Consider the following 22,490-nt stretch of genomic DNA (forward strand, 5'->3'; position numbering starts at 1 on the left):
ATCAAGCCAAGGGCAGGCTTCATGAAGGGCTGGAACAAGGGAATAGAGCACTGTTAGAAAGCCAAGAATCCTGTTCTCCTGATCTCTCATCTCTGCTTTTCATTTTACAAATGCTTCATTGCTCTCACTGCAGATTTGCTGGTGTTTTCCCAAATCACAAGGTGGACCTGGCAGCTCATAGCTCCCCAGTTTATGGTTCCTCTATTCCAGCGACTGGTCAGACCAAGGCTACAGTTACTCTTATCTCTAAGCCCAAATTCCTAGGGAAGTTTTAGTGTCCTACTAATATTAGAGATAATTTCCTTCACTGAGATGGGCAGCAAAACAAGTTATGGAACACTGGGAGACAGAAACCAGTTAATTTTTTTTACTGCTCCTTAAAGATCTTGAGGTAAAATAGCTTTCCTAGATTTAGGGGTGGATATAAGGATGTGTCTTCACAACCCATAGTCAACCTGTGTAGAAATGACCAAGTACTTCAAGAGAGAGAGGTGTTCTAATCCTTGTTAATATTTCTCGTGGGACAGAAATGATAGGCCTTGATAATGCTACTATCTGATTCAAGACAAGTTTTTTTATTTATTGTTATAAGTATGATTTAACTATTGGGAAGACATGCACAAGTCTTGTTTTGAGTAATTGAAGCACAGAAGGTAATACCGTACTTGTTAATAATTGTTTTTCCCAAGAAAGAATAAAAAGGACTAGTTACATGGAGAATATTTAGGAGAAAGGGGGGAAAAAAGATTACATGATGGGTGTCAGAAATCCCTGAAGAACCATAAGTAGAAATTTGGCCAAGGGTCTCTCAGATTGGAGAGGAACTCCAGTTTATCTAGCTTGAGTCAGGTGCCTGTGAACATAGCTGCTTCCATTTTCATCATAGTGGAGTGAGGTGTGAGGGGCCATTCTGAGAAACAGACATAGGACAGGAGAAAGAAAATTATTTTCTGGATTCTTCAGAGTGTTCCAGGCGCCCCTAGACAAACAAAATTATATTACTTACCGAAATCATGGCATAATAAGATTTATGTATTTAAAATTCAGAAAAGCTGAGGGAGGTATTCCACCCAGCCCTATCCACATTGAAATAAAACTGAAAATGTCAAAAGCATAAGGAAATGCTGTGAATATTTTATTTAAAAATATATTTGTGTTGAAGATTTCTTAAAGTATTTCTCCTGTATGTTTGAAATACATTTGTATTATTTATTATGTCCTTTGATGAGATACAAGGAGTTAAGCTTAATTAATGTTCATGATATCATTTTAGTTCTTTCTGTAATTTTCTTTCTAGAAATAAGAATCAGCAAGGGAAGTAGGACCACTATGGTAAAGAACAAAAAAAAAAGCCATATTAGCATGGATGTGTTAAGAAACTCAGAAGCTGGTGATTCACTTTTAACTTTACATGATTTCAGTGTATACGAAGTTTTTTTTTTTTTGCTTGTCTGTTTGTATATACAAAGTTTTAAAAGAAAAAAGTCATTCCATATCATGTTGAAGGTTTTGTATTTCAACCTCTTTATTTCTTCATGAAAATATTTCCTTAAGGCTGTCATCTGTTTGATCATCTTTAAGTGTCATATTCAGTACATTTTCAGTACATTCTTCTAATGGGATGGTTGACAGGTATGAAAATACTTTTTCAATTAGAGGTTCGCTGAGAAAAGGCATTGGAGAGCTCGTTTTCACTAAGGAATCATCAGAAAACCAGCCATCAGCTGCTTCTATACTTTGGCTGTAGCAAGAATCAGATGGTATTGTTGATAAGCTTAAGGTAACACTGTTGGGGTTTATTGCTGAGCTAGTCTCTGAAGGGTCACAAACGACCTTTTTTGTTGCAAGGCAGAATTCATCTTTAGAGTGATCTTTAATTGCTGTAAAAGAAAATAAGATTTACTAGGCATATTACATATTCATGAGCCAAATCTTAATTATACGGACAATATTTCATTTTAAAATTTGTACTCCTTTTTAGGGTTATAGTAGACAGGATGATGAGACAGTGAAAGTTTTGAGTTGCTATCATTATTTGTACAATGGCAAATATGTTAAACGAGCAATATTTTCATGATAATCAACAATAGAAAAGTCTATTTATTCTAAGTAAAATTCTACCTATTTTAACAGATGATTTAAACAGCTAGAAATCTCAGTTCCCGCATGTCCCTTCAAATCAGAAAAGGCAGATAGTTTCTTAACTATTTGTAACTACATATTGCCTTATTTTAAAAATAAATTTAAAAATATACATGCCTCCTTGAGTAGGCAGATTACAAAATGTTTGGTCCATTTTGGGGAAAAGCCTATGGGTTGGCTTTATACAAATAAAAGTAACAACTAACATTCCTATAGTGCCTTACATTTACAAAGCAGTTTGATAGACTTCAATATCCCATTTAATCTCTCAGTAATTTTTCAAGGTAGTTATAATTTGCACCACTTTACGAAAGAGAAGACTGAGAATTGGAGAAACAACTCACCACAGATTAAATACAAAATGGACTTCAATCTAGATTTTTGTTACTCTAAGTCTCATGCTTCTCTCATTGTATTACTTATGCTGACGGTTGATATTAAAAAATGTTAAGTTTTAGAAAAGATCATATATACATATATACTATTCTAAAATATATTTAATAATATTTTGCATATTAACTTTTGATATTAAAGTGTAACATTAATTTTAAAGCTGTTTTAAATACCTTATTACATTTTATATTCAGTATTTCTAAAATTATGTAGGAGGATAATGTTTTGAATTACTAAGACATATTGTGCACTATCTAAAGGGTTACAAATCACTTAGCTCTTTTGACCCTCCCACATTACTATATGGCATTGACTATGACACCTTTGAGTATAAATAAGGGACAAAAATTAAAATTTCACATTTTAATTTATGACATTGTAATTTTTGTTTTTTGAAAATATATGCCTATTCACGTACTACTAAATTAATGTTCCCCTTGAATTTTCATGGTTTTTAAAAATACTTAGATAACATTTAGGAAAGCCTCGATTTTTTTAAGATGCGAATTGCTATAAGTTGATTATAATTTCTTCTAATAAGTGGTTGAGAAAAAGTACCTTTTATATGTGCTGTTTTCTTTTTTCTTTGCTCCTCCTATATAAAAAAAAGTTATTTGTATTTAAAAAATGGAATAGTTTTTATATAATTTCTTTAATATATTCAACTTATGTATTTATATAAGAATAACACATTTCAACATAATAAATTTTGATGGACTAGTGTTTTTTTCCACAATATGAATTTATTCCCCCAAATATATATTGGCAGAAAGGAAGAAATGTTGAGGTATTGTCTGAAAAGAAATTGGACTGGTTCAAGAAGGCAATTTCCAGGATAGGGAATGAAAGGGTGAAACAGTTCAACAGGATTACTTCTCTCCATCCTTACTTAGAGTCACTTGGTTAGAACTACAGAGGGCTAACAAAGTAATTAGAATTCCTAGACTTATTCATTTCATTAACCAACAACAACAACAAAATGAATTCTGGCCTAAGGCTCTTATAAAAATGTGACTCTTCTTTTGAAGCAAACAAAACATTTGCTTAAACAATTCCAGATGTGTTGTGAGCAGTGTGGTATAGTAGTTCTCAAACCTCAGGGCATCACAGTCACCTGGTGTGCTTGTTCAAATGATGATTCTCGGGCATAATATCAGCCCCTACTGAAACATTACCTGGGAGTGGGGAGCATGCATTATAACACACTGCAAGTGGTTCTGATTCACATTTTCCTTCAACTGCTAGAGAAACACTGAGTCAGTGCACAGGGCATTTGGGATGGAGCGGGTGAAGATGAGGCTGGAGAGATAATAACATTTTCTCGTGTTCTGGGGGATCAGTGTCAGTACTATGTGCTGAGATGCATTGTCCTTTTCCCCCTAAAAGGTTTGCTGAGGGTATACATATATAGGGTAACACATAAGCACGTTTTTCACAGCCAGCTTTACTTTGTCACTTTCACCTTTTGTTAATATAAGTGCCAGTATAGGCTGCCGAACTCACCTTGCCTGGATTTAGGACCAATTCGATTTGTGACTCCTATGTAAATTACATTAGAATATTGCTTCTCAGACATCCATGTGCCTATGTATTATCTGAGGAGCTTGTTAAAAATGCATATTCTGACTCATTAGGTCTGGGGTGGGGTTCTGAGAGTCTGCATTTTTATCTAACAGGCTCCCAGGTAAGGTTGATATTGCCAGTCTGGGAACCACAGAGTAAAGCCCTAGACTGATTAAAATTCTACCCAAACTAAGGGAATGACAAAATGGGTATTCTTATATATTGCTACATATAAATAGGTAGACTTTTTCTGGAGGGCAAGTTAACAAATCTACTTCTAGAATTTATTATGCCAAGTAAATAATTTTGGATTTGTGTAAATATTCAGTTAGTAGTATGCTTATCACAACATTGTTTAACATTTTTAAAACTTGTAACTTAAAATTCTAAAAGTAAGGAAACAGTTAAATGTATTAAGATACATAGATATTAATACAATGGCTATTCTTTCAACTATTAAAAATGATGCAATAGTATCAGAAGTAAGGACTCCAAAAATATGGGACATATTCAAAAGACAGAGGAACAATCTTGAAGGGGTGCACCCTGGTTAGATTTGGAAAAATTTAAGCATCAAAATAATTATATTAATGGATTATAATCTGCTGAATAAAATAGAAATCCATGAGCCTACACTGATAAATTAATTAATTAATTAATTAAGGAAGAAGTGAATACCTTCCTTACAATAGAAGCCAAATGACAAATGTGAATGGGAGTGGCAGAATTGAAAAAAAAATCATTAGTTTTGCTATAGTTTTATAAAGACTGGCTTAGGCAAGAATAATTTCTGTAGCTAGTAAGTAGAGTTTGATGAAAAGAAGGATATTTACATGGTTTCAAAATTTCACCACAGGTTATTAATTGCTAGGGTGAAAATAGGAATAATACAGTGGGGGAGGAGCAGACATTATCTTTTGTGAGTAACTAAACTCAGTGGTGAAGAGTAGAGAAAAGCTGTATGCCTTTATTTTTTTTATTATGTTTTATTTTTTCTGTCTATAAGCTTTTTAAATTAAATTTATTGGGCTGTTATAAAGTTATACATGTGTCTACCCAAGCCCCACCAATTTCATGCTAAGGTATTTTCCCAAGAAAAATGAAAAGGTATGTTCACTAAAAGTACTTGACTATTTAAAGCAGCCTTATTCATAGTAGTCAAAAGCGGAAAACAAGCAAATCCATCAACAAGAGAATACATAAACTAATTGTTGTATACTCATACAGTGAAATACTACTTATCAATAGAAATAATGAAATTCTAATACACACAATAACATCAGTGAATCCCCAAAACTTGTGTTAAGTGAAACAAGTGAGTTATAAAAGATATATATTCTTCCATTTGTATGAAATCTAGGAGTGGATAAAAACTAAACTTTATTGACAGAAATCAGAAAGTGCTTAACTAAGAAGGGTAGAGAAATTGATTGGAAGAAGACAAGAGGGAACTTTTTCAGATGAAAAAATGTTCTGTATCTTGTTTTGGATATTGGTGGAATGTATATATATAATTGTCAATGTTCATTGGGTGGAACATCTAAGGTCTTTCTAATGTAGATAATTATACATTAATAAAATATTTTAAAACATATCAATTTCACTTCAGTGGTATTAATTCCCCAAATCCCAAATCCATAATGCCAATATAATAATGTGAAAAACATCAGGTAAACCCAAATTCAGGGACATTTTACAAAATATACGACCAGCATTCCTGAAAACAGTAAAGGTCAGGTAAAACAAAGAAAGACTGTTACAGAGCAAAGAAAATTAAAGAGACAAATGCAATGTGGTATCTTGGACTAAGTCTTTTTTTTTCCTAAGAGTTTTATTAAAATATAGCTAACATATGATACTGTATTAGTTCCAGGGGTACACCACAGTTATTCAACATTTATATACCTAAGCAAGTGATCACCACAATAAGTTGAGCAACTATCTGACACTATACCATGCTATCACAATATTACTGACTATATTCCCTATGCTGTATATTATATCCCCATGACTTATTTGTTTTATACCTGGAAATTTGGACTTCTTATTCCCCTTCAACTTCCCCCCCCTTTTTTAATTTTTCAATTACAGTTGGCATTCAATATTATTTTATATTAATTTCAGTTGTATAGTGTAGTGGTTAGATATTTATATAATTTACGAAGTGATCCCCCTGACTAGTCTAGTACCCATCTGTCACTATAGAGTTATTACCATATCATTGACTATGTTCCCGAGGCTTTATTTTACATGCCCATGATTATTTTGTAACTATTGATTTGTACTTCTTAATCCCATCACCTTTTTTACTCTGTCCACCAACCCCCTCCAACCTATCACCCCAACAAATCTAGTACCATACATAGTTATTACAGTATCACTGACTATTGGATTAGGTCTTGAAGGAGCAAATTACATTTGTGTAAAAACTGGTGAAATCTGAATAAAATCTGGAATTTAGTTATTAGTAATGTACCAATGTTGGTTTCTCAGTTTTGGCAAATGTACCATGGTAATTTAAATTTTAACACTAGGGGAAACTGGGTGAAAGGTATTAGAACTCTATTATCTTTGCAATTTTCCTAAAACTCTAAAATTATTCTAAAATAAAAAAGTTTACTTAAAAATCATATTGCAAAAACATAAACATATGCATTTTCTTGTAGTGAAAATTAATATAAGATGCACAAGGCTTTTATGAAGGTAATTATAAAGCTTTATTGAAAGATATTAAAGATAGCATATATAAATACAGAGAAATATCATGTTCATGGATTAGAAGCTTAATATTATAAAGAATCAGTTTTTCCCAAATTGATCTAAAACTGCACTGCAGTTCCCCCCCAAAATTCCAAAAGAATGTCAGTAAATGCTTCTATTAATAGACAGTTGGGCAAACAACTTTTTATTCATCAAAACACACCATAAAAATAGTGAAAAGGAGAGCCATAAAATAGATGAAGATATCAAAATTAACTGACAAAGGATTAGTTATCCAGAATTACTCTTAAAGTTTTAAAAAAAATTAACAGAAAAAGAGGTGACATTTGAAGATGCATTTTACATAAGAGAAAACCATAATGACCAACAAACTTTAGAAAAGACAAGCACCTCATTTTTATAATCAGAACATACAAATTAAAACTATAGTGAAATATCAAGAGAATGAGAAGACTAGTCACAAATTGGATAAAAATGTTTGCAAAAGACATATCTGATAAAAGAGTTTATTAAAAATATACAAAGAATTCTTAAAACTCAACTGTAAGAAAATGAACAACCCAATTAAAAATGAGCAAAAGAGGGGTGGCCAGTTAGCTCAGGTGGTTAGAGCTCAGTGCTCATAACACCAACGTTGCCTGTTTGATCCCGGCATGGACCAATGAGATGCTCCCTCCACAACTAGATTGAAACAACTACTTGACTTGGAGCTGATGGGTCCTGGAAAAACACACTGTTGCCCAATAAAATTTTTTTTAAAAATGAGCAAAAGATTTGGACACCTCACCAAAGAAGATATACAGATGGCAAATAAACGTATGTAAACAACAAAATACCACTATATTCTTATTATAATGGTGAAAATCCAAAACATTGACTACCAAATGCTGGTGAGGAAGTGAAGCCACAGAAGCTCTCATTCATCGCTAGTGGGAATGCAAAATGATACAGCCATGTTGGCACAGTTTGGAAGTTTCTTACAAAACTATACACCTCTTCATCGCCTGATCCAGAAATCATTATCGCTGGCATTTACCCAAATGAATTGAAAACACATGTCCACCTGGATGTTTATAGCAGCTTTATTCATAATTGCCAAAACTTGAAAGTAACCAAGATGTCCTTCAGTAAGTGAGTGGATAAATAAATTGTTGTATCCGTATAATGGAATATTATTCAGCACTAAAACAAAATGTGCTATTGAGCCTTGAAGAGTCAGGGAGAACCTTAAATGCATAATGCTAAGTGAAAGAAGCCAATCTGAAAAGGCTACATATTATGTTTCCAACTATATAATATTCTGAAAAAGGCAAAACTATGGACATAGTAAAATTTTCAGTACTTGCCAGGGGTTAGATGGGAGAGAGGGATGAACAGGCAGAGAAAAAGATGTTTAGGGTAGAGAAACTATTCTGTATGATACCATAATGGTGGATTGATATCTCTCTCTCTCTCTCTCTCTCTCTCTCTCTCTCTCTCTCTGTCTCTCTCTGTCTCTCTCTCTCCCCTTCTCTCCCTTTCCCTTCTTCTTCCCTCCCCTTCCCACACCACTCCACCCCACCCCTTCTCTCCCTCCTGTCTTTCTTCTCCACGTCTCTCTCTCTCTCTCTTTCTCTTTTTCTCCCTATCTCTCTCCCTCCTGGCCCCCTCTCTCAGTTCTATGGGTTTTGACAAATATATATATTTTGACTATATACAGAGGGTGCCAAAAAAATGTATACACATTTTAAGAAAGGAAAAAAACTATTAAAATTGTAATTCTCTATATATATCAATAACAAAAGATGAATACAAGTCATGATTGACCTCTGCAATTACAAGAGGTACTCAAAGTGGGTACCATCAGTGTAATTTTAATACTATCTTTTCCTTTCTTTTTTTTTTTAAGATTTTATTGGGGAATTGGGGAAGGAGAACAGACAAGTTGCTGTCCTTTTGTTCTTCAGTCTAGTTGTGAAGGACGTCGCTTCACTGGCCCATGTTGGTATTATCATTGCACTCTTCCCGGGTGAGGCAGCCTCTGGACTGCCGCTCACGGCGGCTCTTGGCAGCTCACACCAGCTGCCGGCCGCTCACACTGGCTGCTGGCCACTCATGGTAGCTTATGGCAGCCCACTGCAGCAGGGGCTGCAGCCTACGCTGTCGCTGGTGACTCACGGCAGCCCAGCTCTAGGTCAAGCTGTTGTTCACCATCTTAGCTGTAGAGGACAGTGTGACTGGCCCTCATGTGGGATCCAAACTGGGGCCCTGCTGCTCAGAGCTGGCGTCCAAGCCAGCTCTTAACCAACGCGCCACTTGGCCGGCCCCTGTTTTTCCTTTATTAAAATGTGTATTCATTTTTTGGCACCCTCTGTATATGACATATATATATATATATATGTATATATGTGTGTGTGTGTGTGTGTGTGTATTTCCCCCCAAACCCTTAGAAAATATATAACACCAAGAGTGAACCCTTATGTAAACTATGGACTTTGAGTGATAATGATGTATCAATACAATTTCATCAGTTGTAGCAAATGTACAACTCTGGATATTGATAGTGGGGGAGGTTGTGAGGGGAATGCGTGTATGGGAACTCTGTACTTTCTGCTCAATTTTGCTGTGCATCTAAAACTACTCAAAAATCATAAATAAAGTCTATTAAGAAAAACCTATAGTGAGATACTATTACAATTTATCAGATTGTCAAATATTTAGAAACCTAAAAGCATCAGTATTTTTTGAAGATGTATAACAATCCTAGCACTTATGTGTGCTTTGGGTGAATGTATGTTGATACAGTTATTTTGGAAAACAATTTGAAATTATCTAATAATATTGAACATGCACATACCCCATAAGTCAGCAATTCACTGTTAGGTGTATTCCCTATAGAAATTTTCTTAAAAACAAAAACAAAAAACTGAAAACAATCCAAATGTCTATAAAATAAAATTTGACATATTCATACAATGAAATGCCATTTGGGTATATGTCAACTTGGATGAGTCTCTGAAATGTAATATTGTACAAAAAGGGGATAGTGAGCCCCAAAACATATAAAATTTAATAATTTATTGTTCAAGGATCTATAACATTTGCAGTAAAACCATAAAGAAAAGCAAGGAAATGATTAATTTCAGAATAGTGGGTCCTTCAGTGAAGGATGGGAGTGTGGGATATAAGAGATAAAGACTCAGGATATCTCAAAGATACTGGTAATATTCTATTTCTTAATTTGGGTGTTGGGTATAAAAATTCCATTTATTATTCTTTAAACTGTGTGTGTGTTCTTTTGTATTTATGTTGTATTTCAGAATAAAACTTTTTAGAAACCAAGCTCTAGATCTATATTATATTAAACCATATTTTTGTTATAATTTTCATGCTTCTGTTCTATTTCTTTAAAAATCACACTCCCTAACTTCAACTTGTACTACAAAGTGGTAATAATCAAAACAGCATGGTATTGGCAGAAAAACAGACACACAGACCAATGGAATAGAATTGAAAACCCAAAAGTAAACCCACATATATGTGGGCAGATAATTTTCAACAAAGGAGTCAAAAACATACCATGGAGAGAAGAAAGCCTCTTCAATAAATGTTGGGAAAATTGGAAAGCCACGTGCAAAAGAATGAAACAAAACTGCTATCTATCACCATATTCCAAAATTAACTCAAAATGGATCAAAGACCTAAACATAAGACCTGAAACAATAAACTAAATAGAAGAAAGCATAGGTACTAAACTTATGGACCTTGGGTTCATAGAGGCAAGGGAAGTAAAAGGTAAAATAAATGAATGGGACTATATCAAACTAAAAAGCTTCTGCACAGCAAAAGAAACTATCAACAAAACAAAAAGACAACAAACTGAAGAGAATAGATTTGCAAACAATGCCTCTGATAAGGGGCTAATATCCAAAATATATAAAGAACTCATACAACTCAACAACTGAAAAACAAACAATCCAATTAAAAAATGAGTAGAGGACCTAAAACAGACACTTCTTCCAAGAAGACATACAAACGGCCAACAGATACGTGAACAAAATGCTCAACTTCACTAGCTATTAGGGAAATGCAAATCAAAACCACAACGAGATACCACCTCACACCTGTTATTATAGAATGGCTATCATCATCAAGACAAATAACAAGTGTTGGAGAGGTTGTGGGGAAAAAGGAACCCTCATACACTGCTGGTGGGCAAGTGAATTAGTACAGCCACTATGGATAACAGTGAGGAGGTTCCTCAAAAAACTAAGAATAGAATTACCATATCACCCAGCAATCCCTCTCCTGGTTATCTAACCAAAAAATCTGAAAGCATTTATCGGTAAAGATAAATTTTTACTCTGATGTTCACTGCAGCTTTATTTACAGTGGTCAAGACAGGGAAACAACCGAAGTGTCTTTTTTTTTTTGTGAACCCCAAAGTGTCTTTTTATAGGTGACTGGATAAAGATGTGGTATACTTCAATGAAATACTTCTCGGCCATAAGAAAAAATGAAAAACTGTCATTTGTGACAACATGGATAGATCTTGAGATTATTATGCTAAGCAAAATAAGTCAGACAGAAAAAGTCAAGAGCTATATATGGGATATAAAACTGAAAGTAACAACGGAACAAGACAAAAACTCAAAGATACAGACAACAGTTCAGTGGTTACCAGAGGGTAGGAGGGAGAAGGGTGGGAAAAGAGGGTCAGATATATACGGTGACAGGAGAGCTGACTCTGGGTGGTGTACACACAATGTAATATATAGATGATGTATTACAGAATTGTACACCTGAAAGCTATGTAGTTTTACTAACAAATGTCACACCAATAAGTTTAATTTAAAAACAGGATCATTTTCATTTTCATTCTCTTACTTGTCTGTTGTAGTAGGAGAGATAGAGGCCAATACCCAGCCAGAAGCTGAGATGAGAAAAAGAGGGACAATATAAAGGAGTCCTTTATGCTGAAACTGGTTGTGGCTGATGTCAACATTATCTTAGTCTTTTATGCTATGTTTTCATACTATGTTTTATACTATCTTTTCTTCTGAATAAAGTTCCTTTCACTGACTATCAAGAGTCCTGAATAATGATGTGTTTACTTGTACATTATTTCTCTCTTCCACTAGACTCTAACTTGTGAGCGCAGGGACTCTTGTCTCTCTCACTCACTACCAAATTTCCAGTTGCCTCAAACAGTGCCTGGCACATAACACTGATTACATGTTTGTTAAATGAATAACAAACAACCTAATTAAAATTTAGTACTCCTATATATGTATTTATTCCATCATAGCACTCATGACATTTTTGTAATTATCTTTTTGTATGTATTGATATGAAGACACCATTATATTGATAGTACCTAGCAAAAATCCATGTGATAGGCACTCAGTAAATTCAATTAATATTAAATGCATATATAGAAACAATTTTTCTCTGCAATGCTATCCCTATTTCAAACTATCCTTCATTTGCAAGTCACAGCTAATCCTCTCTAGAATTAATTTGATCATTAAACCTGCCTGCTTAAAACCCTCCAGTAATAATAACAGTGTGCTTCTGTGGTGCTCATTATGTGGCCAGGCTTTTTATATATTAATTAATTTAATTCCCATAACAATTCTATGGAGATGAAATCATCCTCTTTTTGCAGATGAGGAAATTGAGACACGGAGAAGTTAAGTAACTTGCCTAAAATTATTCAGCTAACAGTGGTAGAGCCAGGATTCTAACCTCTACAGTCTGTGCTCTTGACCAAAATCCCATAATGCCTCCAGTGGATCTGTAGAGCCTATTGCGTAAAATCCAAAATCCTTAAACTGCAAATGAGCCTCCTCACAATGTCACCCCCAGGATCTTTTTCCACACCACTCCCTTCTATAAATCCTAGGCTCCAAACATTATAACACTCTTCTGAATGCGTTACTTCCTTTCATAGCTGCAAGCCTTTGAAACATAGACGGTCCTTTGTTTTCTTTCCTCCTGGCAAAAATCTATTCATTTCTCAAAACCCAGCTAAAAATGCCTTCTCTGCAAAGCCTTTTGAATTTATGCTCCCTTGTCTGCATTTCTTCAATTTTGTGGCTTTTATCACACTATGTTTTAATTTTTAGTGTTTATGTTTTTTTTCTCTACTAACTTTGGAATCATCTAGTTCTGGACTCATGTCTTATTTGTTTATGTAGCCTCAGTGCCAAAACTAGTGCTGCCATACTTAAGGCACTCAAAAAATGTTAAACAAATGAATAAATACTGATTTTAACTTTCGAGATATAAAATGGAACTTTGACATCCTATCACTTTGTCACTATTTATTTATTAATGTTATAAGACCACTAAAGTATTTGTTTTGTTTAGCTATTGTAGTTTTAAGGTTTTACTGGTCTCTCCCTTGTCTTACTTTGTCCATAGAGCACTGTTTTGATACTTACATAACAAAAAGTTAATTATGTGTCTGCCTTTCCCACTTGTATTATTATGTTAGCATCTGGAATGTAGGGTTCATATCTTACTATATCCTCAATGGAGGGGCCCAGAACTTGGAATATAATAAAGGTTGAATAAACCCTTGTTAAATTGTATTTAATATCAATTAGTTGGTTTGGATAGGTTATCTGGTTATCTGAGTATCCTCTTATCTCTAAATCTCTTTCCTCTGATAGGTCTGGCAGTTTTGTTTTGTTTTTCTTATGCCATTCATCTTCATCCCTGTAACAATCCCAATATGGGGAATTAGGTTCTCAGGCTAGAGATACTGCAAAGTAACTGTAGAAGGAGACATTTAGTTTTTCAGTTTCCTACAGTATAAACTCTAACTAGTTTGGGTAATTTAAGTTTAGCTCATGTTATTGTCCCTTAGATTTAAAAATAACAGTGGATACTCTTTCAATGGGAAAGACAGCAATGTTAATGACATGGTATCATAAGAAATTATTTCAAAAGATTACTATAAAATATTACACTCTGATACCTGTAATTGGAATCTTCCAGTATGAAAATTTCGAGAAATAAAAACACACTGAGAATGAGATTTAATCTCCGCCTTTGATGGTCTTTGCATGCATCTCTCATCAGTTGGTTTAAATTTGGAATTTTGAAATATTTCTCTGAAAAACATTTTATAGAGAATATTATTAAACATGAACTATATTATAAACAAATACAATTACTTTGTTTTCAATAGTTATACATAAGGGTTTAAAAATCAGAATAAATATGTTACTATATATTTATTTGTAAAAGCACAAGTCAACATATATTCCCTTTTCATGTTACTGATTTCATTATACCTATTTTATTCATAGAATGTAAATTAAGCTACTTCTTATGCAGGGTTAATATTTCCAGTTTGAAGATTAACCATGAGTTTCTTTTCTTGTTGTTGTTGTTGTTTTAAATTGGGGAATTGGGGAAGGGGAACAGCCAAGTTATTGTCCTTCAATCTTAGTTGTGAAGGGCGCAGCTAGCTCAGCTCCAAGTCCAGTCACCATCAGCTGCCCTTTGGCAGCTCGCAGCCATTTAGCTCAAGGTGCCGTGTTCAATCTTAGTTGCAGGTGGGCGTAGCCCACCATCCCATGCGGGAGTCAAACCAGCAACCTTGTTGTTAGGAGCATGCACTGTCACCAGCTGAGCCATCCTGCCACCTGTTGGCAGCTCAGTGGCAGCTTCGCTCAGGGACAGCTCACTGGCCCATGTGGGAATCGAACCAGCGACCCTGTTGCTCAGGGCTTGGGCTCTTAACCAACTGAGCCATTCAGCCGGCCCTAACCATGAGTTTTTGATACCCTTCTTTCTGGTTGTGAGATAATTAATCAACTTTAATATTAGTCTTTTCATAAATTTGCCTTTAATGGCAAAGGAAATTAAATGAAATGGTCACTTTTATATTTAATAATATCTCCGGCAAAAGTAAGTGGAAGGAAACTGAATTGAAACTAATGACTTGCAAAGGAAGAGTTCCTGTGACCTTTATCCATGCAACCACAAGCAATTTTGAGAGAGGGTTTAAAATAATAAAGCAGCAAGTAAAACCCCAGATGACCAAAGACAGTTAAGTATAAGCAAATGTAGTTTCTAAGCCATTCTAAACTTAATGATTTAAATACTAATGCTAATTGCCATTTCTTCTTTCAGAGGTACTAGAAATTTTCCAAATTAATTCAAGGGTCCGTATTATGTTACTTAATGAGTTATTAACAATTAGGATTCATTTATTCACTAAATTCAATTCACTTAATGAATATTTGTTGAGTACTTACTATGTGTCAGGCATTGCACTGGATGTGATATATATATAGTGGGAAAGGAAAAAAAAAGCACAGCCGCTACCCTCATAGCACTGTCATTGCTCTCATGGAGCTTAAACACTAAGGCAGACATTAATAAAATAATCACGGGCCGGCCGAGTGGCGTGATGGTTAAGAACTGGCTTGGGATGCCAGAGGGCCCTGGTTCGGATCCCACATATGAGGGTCAGTGACACTGCCCTCCACAGCTAAGATGCTGAACAACAGCTCAACCTGGAGCTGGGCCACCGTGAGAGTCCCCGGTGACTGCGTAGGCTGCAGCCCCTGTGGCAGTGGGTTGCCATGGGCTACCGTGTGTGGCCAGCAGCCAGCGTGAGCGGCCATCCAGAAGCCGGCGACTGATCTGCCTCGCCCGGGAAGAGCGCAATGATGGTGCCAACTTGGGCCAATGAAGCGACGTCCTCCACAACTAGACTGAAGAACAAAAGGACAGCAACTTGTCTGTTCCCCTTCCCCCAATTCCCCACCGCTGTTCCCATCCCCCAAAATTCCCCAATAAAAAAAAATCTTAAAAAAAAACAAAAAACAGGACCGGCAGAGTGGCGCGATGGTTAAGAACTGGCTTGGGACACCAGACGGCCCCGGTTCGGATCCCCCCCCCAAAAAATAAATAAAATAATCACAAGAAAATGAAAAATTACAAGTGTGTAAAGCATTATCAAGGAAAACTACCTGGTACTGTGTGAGTACTATATAACAAAGGAAATTAATCTAGTTAGAGAGCTCAGGGAAGGCTTTTCTGAGTAAGGGATGATTGAATTGGGCATCTGAAGAAATAGTGATAGTTTTAGGTAGAGTGTGGTGGAGGCGGAGAGATGTGGGAGTAAGAATATTCTAGTCAGAGAGACTATCAAGTCCAAAGACCTAGTGGCCAGATTAGAACCCTGTAGCAGAAGCACAGAAAGCAAAAGGGAAAGTGGGAGATGAAATTGGGGAGTATATATGGGCAGACCATGTGGGAACTTAGAAGTCATGTCGTTTTGTCTTTATCCGAAAGAAATGGGAAGTCCTTCATAATATAGTGGGGATGGGGTGCAAGGGTGGGTGACTTAATTAGATTTGCATTTGGAAAATGTCTGGCTGAAGTGTGGAGGAGAGAGTAAAAGAGGGTAATACTGAAGGTAGGAGGTCAGTTATAACTCCTACTGCAGCAGTCTATGTGTGGGACGATAATAACTTAGATAAGGTCATGGCAGTGGTAATGGAGAGAAATGGATAGATTTGAGCAATTTATGAGGTAAAATAAATAAAACTTGATGATGGTTCAAATTTAGTGGGGATGGGAAAGAGAAAAAGAGATATCAAGTATGTCTTCCATCTTTAGATGAAAAAAACATCCCTCCTTGGCCCCACATTTTCCTCTGGCTACTGCCCTATTATCAACTCCCTTTCACACATACACAGAAAGCTTCTTGAAAGAGATGTCTATATTTGTCTCAATTTTCTCACCTCTTGTGTTTCATTCAAAGGTAAGCTTCTGAACCCATCCCTCCACAAAAACTCTTTAATGCCATCAATAACTTCCATGTTACCAGATCCAAAAATTATTTCTCTGTCCTCACCTTTCTCAACTTAAGCATCTTGAGCATAGCTGTTCATTGTCTCCTTCTTGAAATGTTTTCATAATGTCATAATTTTTACTTCCTTGACACACTTTCCAGATGTTGTTGATTCTACCTACTCTTTCACTAGATTTCTAAATGTTGGTAGGCTGAAGGGCACAGTCCTCGGTTCTGCTCTTTGAATCCTAGGTTCTCCTATTTCAACAATCACTCCCTGGTCAGTCTCATGCAGTTCTATGACTTTACATAATCTAAATCGTCAGCCCTGAGTTCTTTTCTGAAGTTCATACATGTATGTCTATTTGAAATTTCCATTTGGATATTTGTCTAATAGGCTTTCAAAATTACATCCAAAATACAACTTCTAGTTTATCACCACTCTCTCAGATTGTTCCCTCCTCTAATCATCGCATCTCAGTAAATGGCATGATCAACTAGTGGGTTGCTCATGGTAAAAACGTAGGTGTTAGCATTAATTCTGTCATTTCACTTATCTTTCCTTACCTCATCCAATTTGTCAACAAGCCCTGATAACATGACCTACAAAATGTATCCCAAATCCAATCCCTTCTTTTTATCACCTTCCATATAAATCCAAGACACTAGTACCTCTCACCAGGATTATGCAAAGCCTCCTAACTTGTCTCTCTACTTTCACCATTGCTCCATTAAAATTCAGGCTTCATCAAAAAAGAATAATCTTTTAAAAATATGTAAATCAGAACTCTCATACATTGCTGGTTGGAGTGTACTCCCACTTTGGAAAACTGGCAGTTCTTTTTATTATTCTGGAATATAAAGTTCTTTTTAATTAAGTATAGTTGACATGCAATATTACATTAGTTTCAGCTGTACACAACACAGTGATTTGACATTTATATACCTTATGAAGTGATCACCAAGAAATCTAGAACTATCTGTCACCACATTAAGTTATTGCGATGTTGACTTTATTTCCTGTGCTGTACATTACATCCCATTGACTTATTTATAACTATAAATTTGTATCTCTTAATCCCCTTTACCTTTTTTGCTCAACCCTCCAGCAGCTATCAGTTTGTTCTCTGTATCTATGAGCCTGTTTGTTTTGTTTTGTTTGTTCATTTGTTTAGTTTTTTAGATTCCACATATAAGTGAAATGATAAAGTATTTGTTTTTCTCTGACTTATTTCACTTAGCATAATACCCTCTAGGTCCATCCATGTTGTAGCAAATGGCAAGATTTCATTCTTTTTTGGCTGAGTAATATTCCAGTGTGTGTGTGTGTGTGTGTGTGTGTGTGTGTGATTTTCTTTATCCAAAGTTAATCATATGACCCAGCAAATTCACTTTTAGCTATTTACCCAAGAGAAGTGAAAGAAAGCACATGTACAAAAATATTTATACAAGAACCTTCACAGCAGCCTTATTCCTAACAGCTAAAAAGTGGAAATGACCCAAATGTCCATTAACAGAAGAATGAACACACAAACTTAGGTATATTCATACAATGGAATATTACTCATTATTAAAAAGAATGAACTACAGATAAATGCAACAACATAAATGAACCTCAAAAATATTAAGTGAAAAAAACACATAAAAAGTCCATATGATTACATTTATATGAAGTTCAAGACTAGGAAAATTAATCAATGGTGATAACAATCAGGATAATTGCCTCTGGGTGGGAGGTGGGGAGTGATGCCTGAAAGCAGCATGAGGGAACTTCACAGCGTGATGGAAAAGCTCTGTATCTTGACTGGGATTGTGGTTACATGAGAATGTATTTGTTGAAATTCATCATCATACATTTAAAATCTACACACTTTTTTTGTATGTAAATTATACCTCAAATTTTAAGAAGTGTTATAAAAATGTAATTCATCTATAGGTGGCATTATTGAGTCTTTAAAATGAGGATAATATTACTGCTACCTTATGGGGCTATTATGAAGTCTATATGAGATAATATATAAAGCACTTAGAATAGTGCCTAGTATGTAGTAAGCACTCAATGTTAGCTATTATGATGATGACAGTGCGTCATTCCCCTGCTTAAATTCTTCTGATAGCCCAAATAATAAGATCCAAACTCCATATTCTAGCCTTCAAACTCCTATGTGATCTGGCCCCTACCTACCTCATGACTATTCAATCTCATCACTATTTTCTTCTCAGTACAGTCTATTCACACTGGCCTTTCTATTTACTGAACAATACTAACATCATTTCCACTTGGGGGTCTTTGAACTTGCTATCTCTTCAGCTTTGAAAGCTCTTCCACAAGGTCTTCACATGTCCATCTCCTTTTCACTCAGGTGTCCGAATAAATACTGCCCACTTGAAGAGGCATTCTCTGACCACTTTATCTATTTGTTCATTATCTGTCTCCTCCCAGTGTCACTGCAAGTGGACGAGACAGAAACCTTGTCTGACTTGTTCACAGAACAATGGCAGGCACCCAATAAATATTCGTTGAAAGAATGAAGAAGTGAATAATTTCTAGTTTTTGACTTGTGCAAAAGGATAGATAGTATGTATTCATTTGCTGAGAAATGGAACACTGGAAGAGTATGTAGAAAGATCATGTTGCAGTTTATATATTTTCAACACTAGATAAATCAAATACCAAATTGATTAAATAATTAAAAACACCAAATTTTGGGGTTGAAAGGAACTGAGATGCCAGGTATCTTTTCTTTTGTGTCTGGCATAAGACTGCATTTACATCATATCAGAGCATTCTGTCAGCTCTTTTCTTAAGCATCTTCTCAAGAAAATGACTCTTTTTGTCAGTAATGTTTTTAACCTCTAAATTAGTAATGAAAAATGTTTTAAATTTCTAGCCTTGTGTTATCATTCAAATGTATGTCTTCAAGAGAATACAACAGATCTATTATTTCTTAAGATGTTAATACATGAAGATTGCTATTATACTGCTTGGACAATAATACTACTAGGACTTCTCTTTTCGGGCTACTTTAAACATGTAAAGCTTTCACTCCCAATCAAAGGGTCTATAACCACACCTCAAATTACAGAATCAATGCTATTTTAGTTATTTTAAGTTTAATACCATTTGAAAAAGTCTTTCATCAGATATTTTTTTTTTAAAAAGTAAAATATTCTAAGGTACCTTACCTTCGTTTGCAAATCAGGAACCACAAAGCTGATGCCAAAGCAAAGAAACCAATTCCCAAAGTAACAGCACCAGCAGCCAGGATATAGGTTAAGTGATTAAAAAAACCTGTACAAATAAATTTTAAAAATCATGCATGTATCTTAATTCTTTAGGTAAAATGAAATTATATAATATTTCAAATGATACTACCTAGAGTAGTGTTAAGACATTAACTAGGACGTTGGGAGACCTGAATTCTGCTCCTGTGCAATTCTAAGAAATTTCAAGACTCTGAATTTGAGAAATACACAGGGCCTCATGCCGATTAGGGCCCAGGGTGCATTTCTCTGACACTGCCAGGATTTAAGACCTAGATTTTGTTTGTTTTTATACAGCTGTCACCTCCTTTTTCTTATCTAGTTTTCTCCTTTCCCAGTCTAGCCATGAATTTTTGTTATTTTTCTGTTATTTTTCCAGTATCATTCTTTGCAGTCCTTCAACATAAGACACTTGCCATTTTAAGGTTTTGATTATCAGTCACTATAAGGAGGTAGATGAGGGTAATAAGGAACCAGTTGAGAGTCACTGGCATAGTGGTATAAGGAAATGTCAGATAGTAGTAAATGATAAAAGCAAGACAGATAAAACCTATAGTTCAAAACATTTAAAAGACATAGTTGTACTCAACTATAAGGATCTCTGTAGACAAAAGAAGAAAAACAACACAGAGAAATAAGTAGGGGCTACTGAGATCTGGAAGTAGGAATTAGCTAGAAGAAGCAGAGAAGATCATTGACACAAGGCCTGGACCAATCCATCCTCTGGCACAGTGAAGGACTCTGTATCACCAAGATCTCTGAGAAAAGAAAGCACTGAGCCACAAAATAGACCAATTCAAATGAACTAAGGAGGAATCTTGGAAATAAAAAATTCAAAAATTTTATTATGGAGTAAACTCTTTCTTGCACATAATTAATGAAATAAAAGATAATACTGAGAGATTCACTCAATTACATAAGGAAATAACAAATACGGTAAATCATGATACTCGAAAAAGATTAAGAGCACATAACATTAAATGAACAGAGGTTCCAAAAGAGAGGATAGAGATGTAGCAGAGAAACAATATTCAGGGATACAACCTAAGATTTTTACTTTAAAAATTTTTTTAATTTGCACATAGTAAAATTTATTTTGTGCATGTGTTTGCAGTTCTATAAGTTTGACAAATACAAAGAGTATTTAATCACCACCACAATCAACTTACAGAACACTTCCATCACCCCCCAAAATTTCCTTGCACTGCCTTTAAGCAGCCAAACACTAACTGCGGGCAACCACTGATTTTTTTTCCGTCCCTATTCTCCAACCTTATACAGTACTTTAGTCTTTCCAGAATTTCATATAAATGGTATCATACAATATGTGGCCTTCTGAGTCTGGCTTTTTTCACTTAGCATGATGCAGTTGAGATTCATCCATGTAGTTCATATCATTTTATTGCTGAGTAACAGTCCATTTTATAGGTGTATCAGTTTGTTTATTCCCCAGTTGAGAGACATTTGGTTGTTCTCAGTTGGGGTTGTTAGGAATAAAGCTACTGTACACTTGCATACAGATGTTTGTTTAAACATGAGTTCTTTTTAGTAGGGTCAGGTAGCAAGTATATATTTAAATTGATAAGAAACTGCCAAACTGCTCTCCACGGTGGCTATAGGTCTTGCTTTCCCACCAGCAATGTATGATAGCTCCAGCTGTATGGTATCATCACCACCACTTGGTATTATCAATTTTATTTCAGCCATCCTAATAGATGTGCAGTGGTATTTCATTGTGGTTTAAATTTTCATTCCCTTAGTGAATAATGATGTTGAGCATCTTGCCATGTGCTTACTTGCCATCTGTATATCTTCTTCAGTGAAGTATTCATCCAAATCTTTGCTAATTTTTTAGGATTCTTTATACATTCTGGATATAAGACATTGGTCAGATACATGATTTGGAAATATTTTCTCCCAGTCCATGCCTTGTCTTTTCAATTCACAGGGTAAAACTTTTTAATTTGGGTGATGTCCAATTTACCAATTTCTTCTTTTATGGATTGTGCTATGGGGTCCTTTATGAGAACTCCTTGCCTAACCCAGATCACGAAGATTTTGTCCTATAAAAGATTTATAGTTTTATGTTTACTTTTAATTTGTGATTCATTTTGTATTAAGTTTTGCATAAGATGTGAGGCATGGGTCAAGTTCTTTTTTTTTCATATGTATATGCAATGGTTCCAACACCATTTGTTGGAAAGACTATCTTTTCCAGAGAGAGAGAGAGATGCAATTGATTTCACTTATATGTGGAATCTAAAGTACAAAATAAACAAATAAAACAGGAACATACTCATAGATACAGAAAACATTTTGATGATTGCCAGATGGGAGGGGGGTTAGGGGGCGGGTGAAAATGAGGAAGGGATTAAAAAGCACAAATTGGTTGTTACAAATGAGTCATGGGGGTGTAGGGTATAGCATATGGAATATAGTCAGTAATACTGTAATAACTATGGAAGGTGTCAGATGCATACTAGACTAGTCAGGGGTATCACTTCTTAAATTATATAAATGCCTTACCACTATGCTGTACACCTGAAATTAATATAAAACAATATTGAATATCAAGTGTAATTGAAAAATTTAAAAGGGGTAAAAAAGT

The 22,490-nt window shown here is 35.1% G+C and overlaps 1 protein-coding gene across 1 annotated transcript; it reads right to left on the bottom strand.

The window, feature by feature from the left end:
- Positions 1–1,501: 1,501 nt before the first annotated feature.
- On the bottom strand, positions 1,502–19,906 carry CUNH1orf185 (chromosome unknown C1orf185 homolog). The gene is made up of 4 exons (XM_019632322.1): positions 19,805–19,906; positions 13,784–13,919; positions 3,094–3,130; positions 1,502–1,880 (listed from the first exon to the last, which is right to left on the bottom strand). Exons 2-4 carry the CDS (start codon positions 13,871–13,873, stop codon positions 1,534–1,536), a joined length of 474 nt encoding a protein of 157 aa, XP_019487867.1. The 5' UTR covers positions 13,874–13,919; positions 19,805–19,906; the 3' UTR covers positions 1,502–1,533.
- Between the last annotated feature and the right edge of the window lie 2,584 nt (positions 19,907–22,490).

This window comes from Hipposideros armiger, unplaced genomic scaffold (genome assembly GCF_001890085.2).
Source record: "Hipposideros armiger isolate ML-2016 unplaced genomic scaffold, ASM189008v1 scaffold_1120, whole genome shotgun sequence".
Lineage (NCBI taxonomy): Eukaryota > Metazoa > Chordata > Mammalia > Chiroptera > Hipposideridae > Hipposideros > Hipposideros armiger.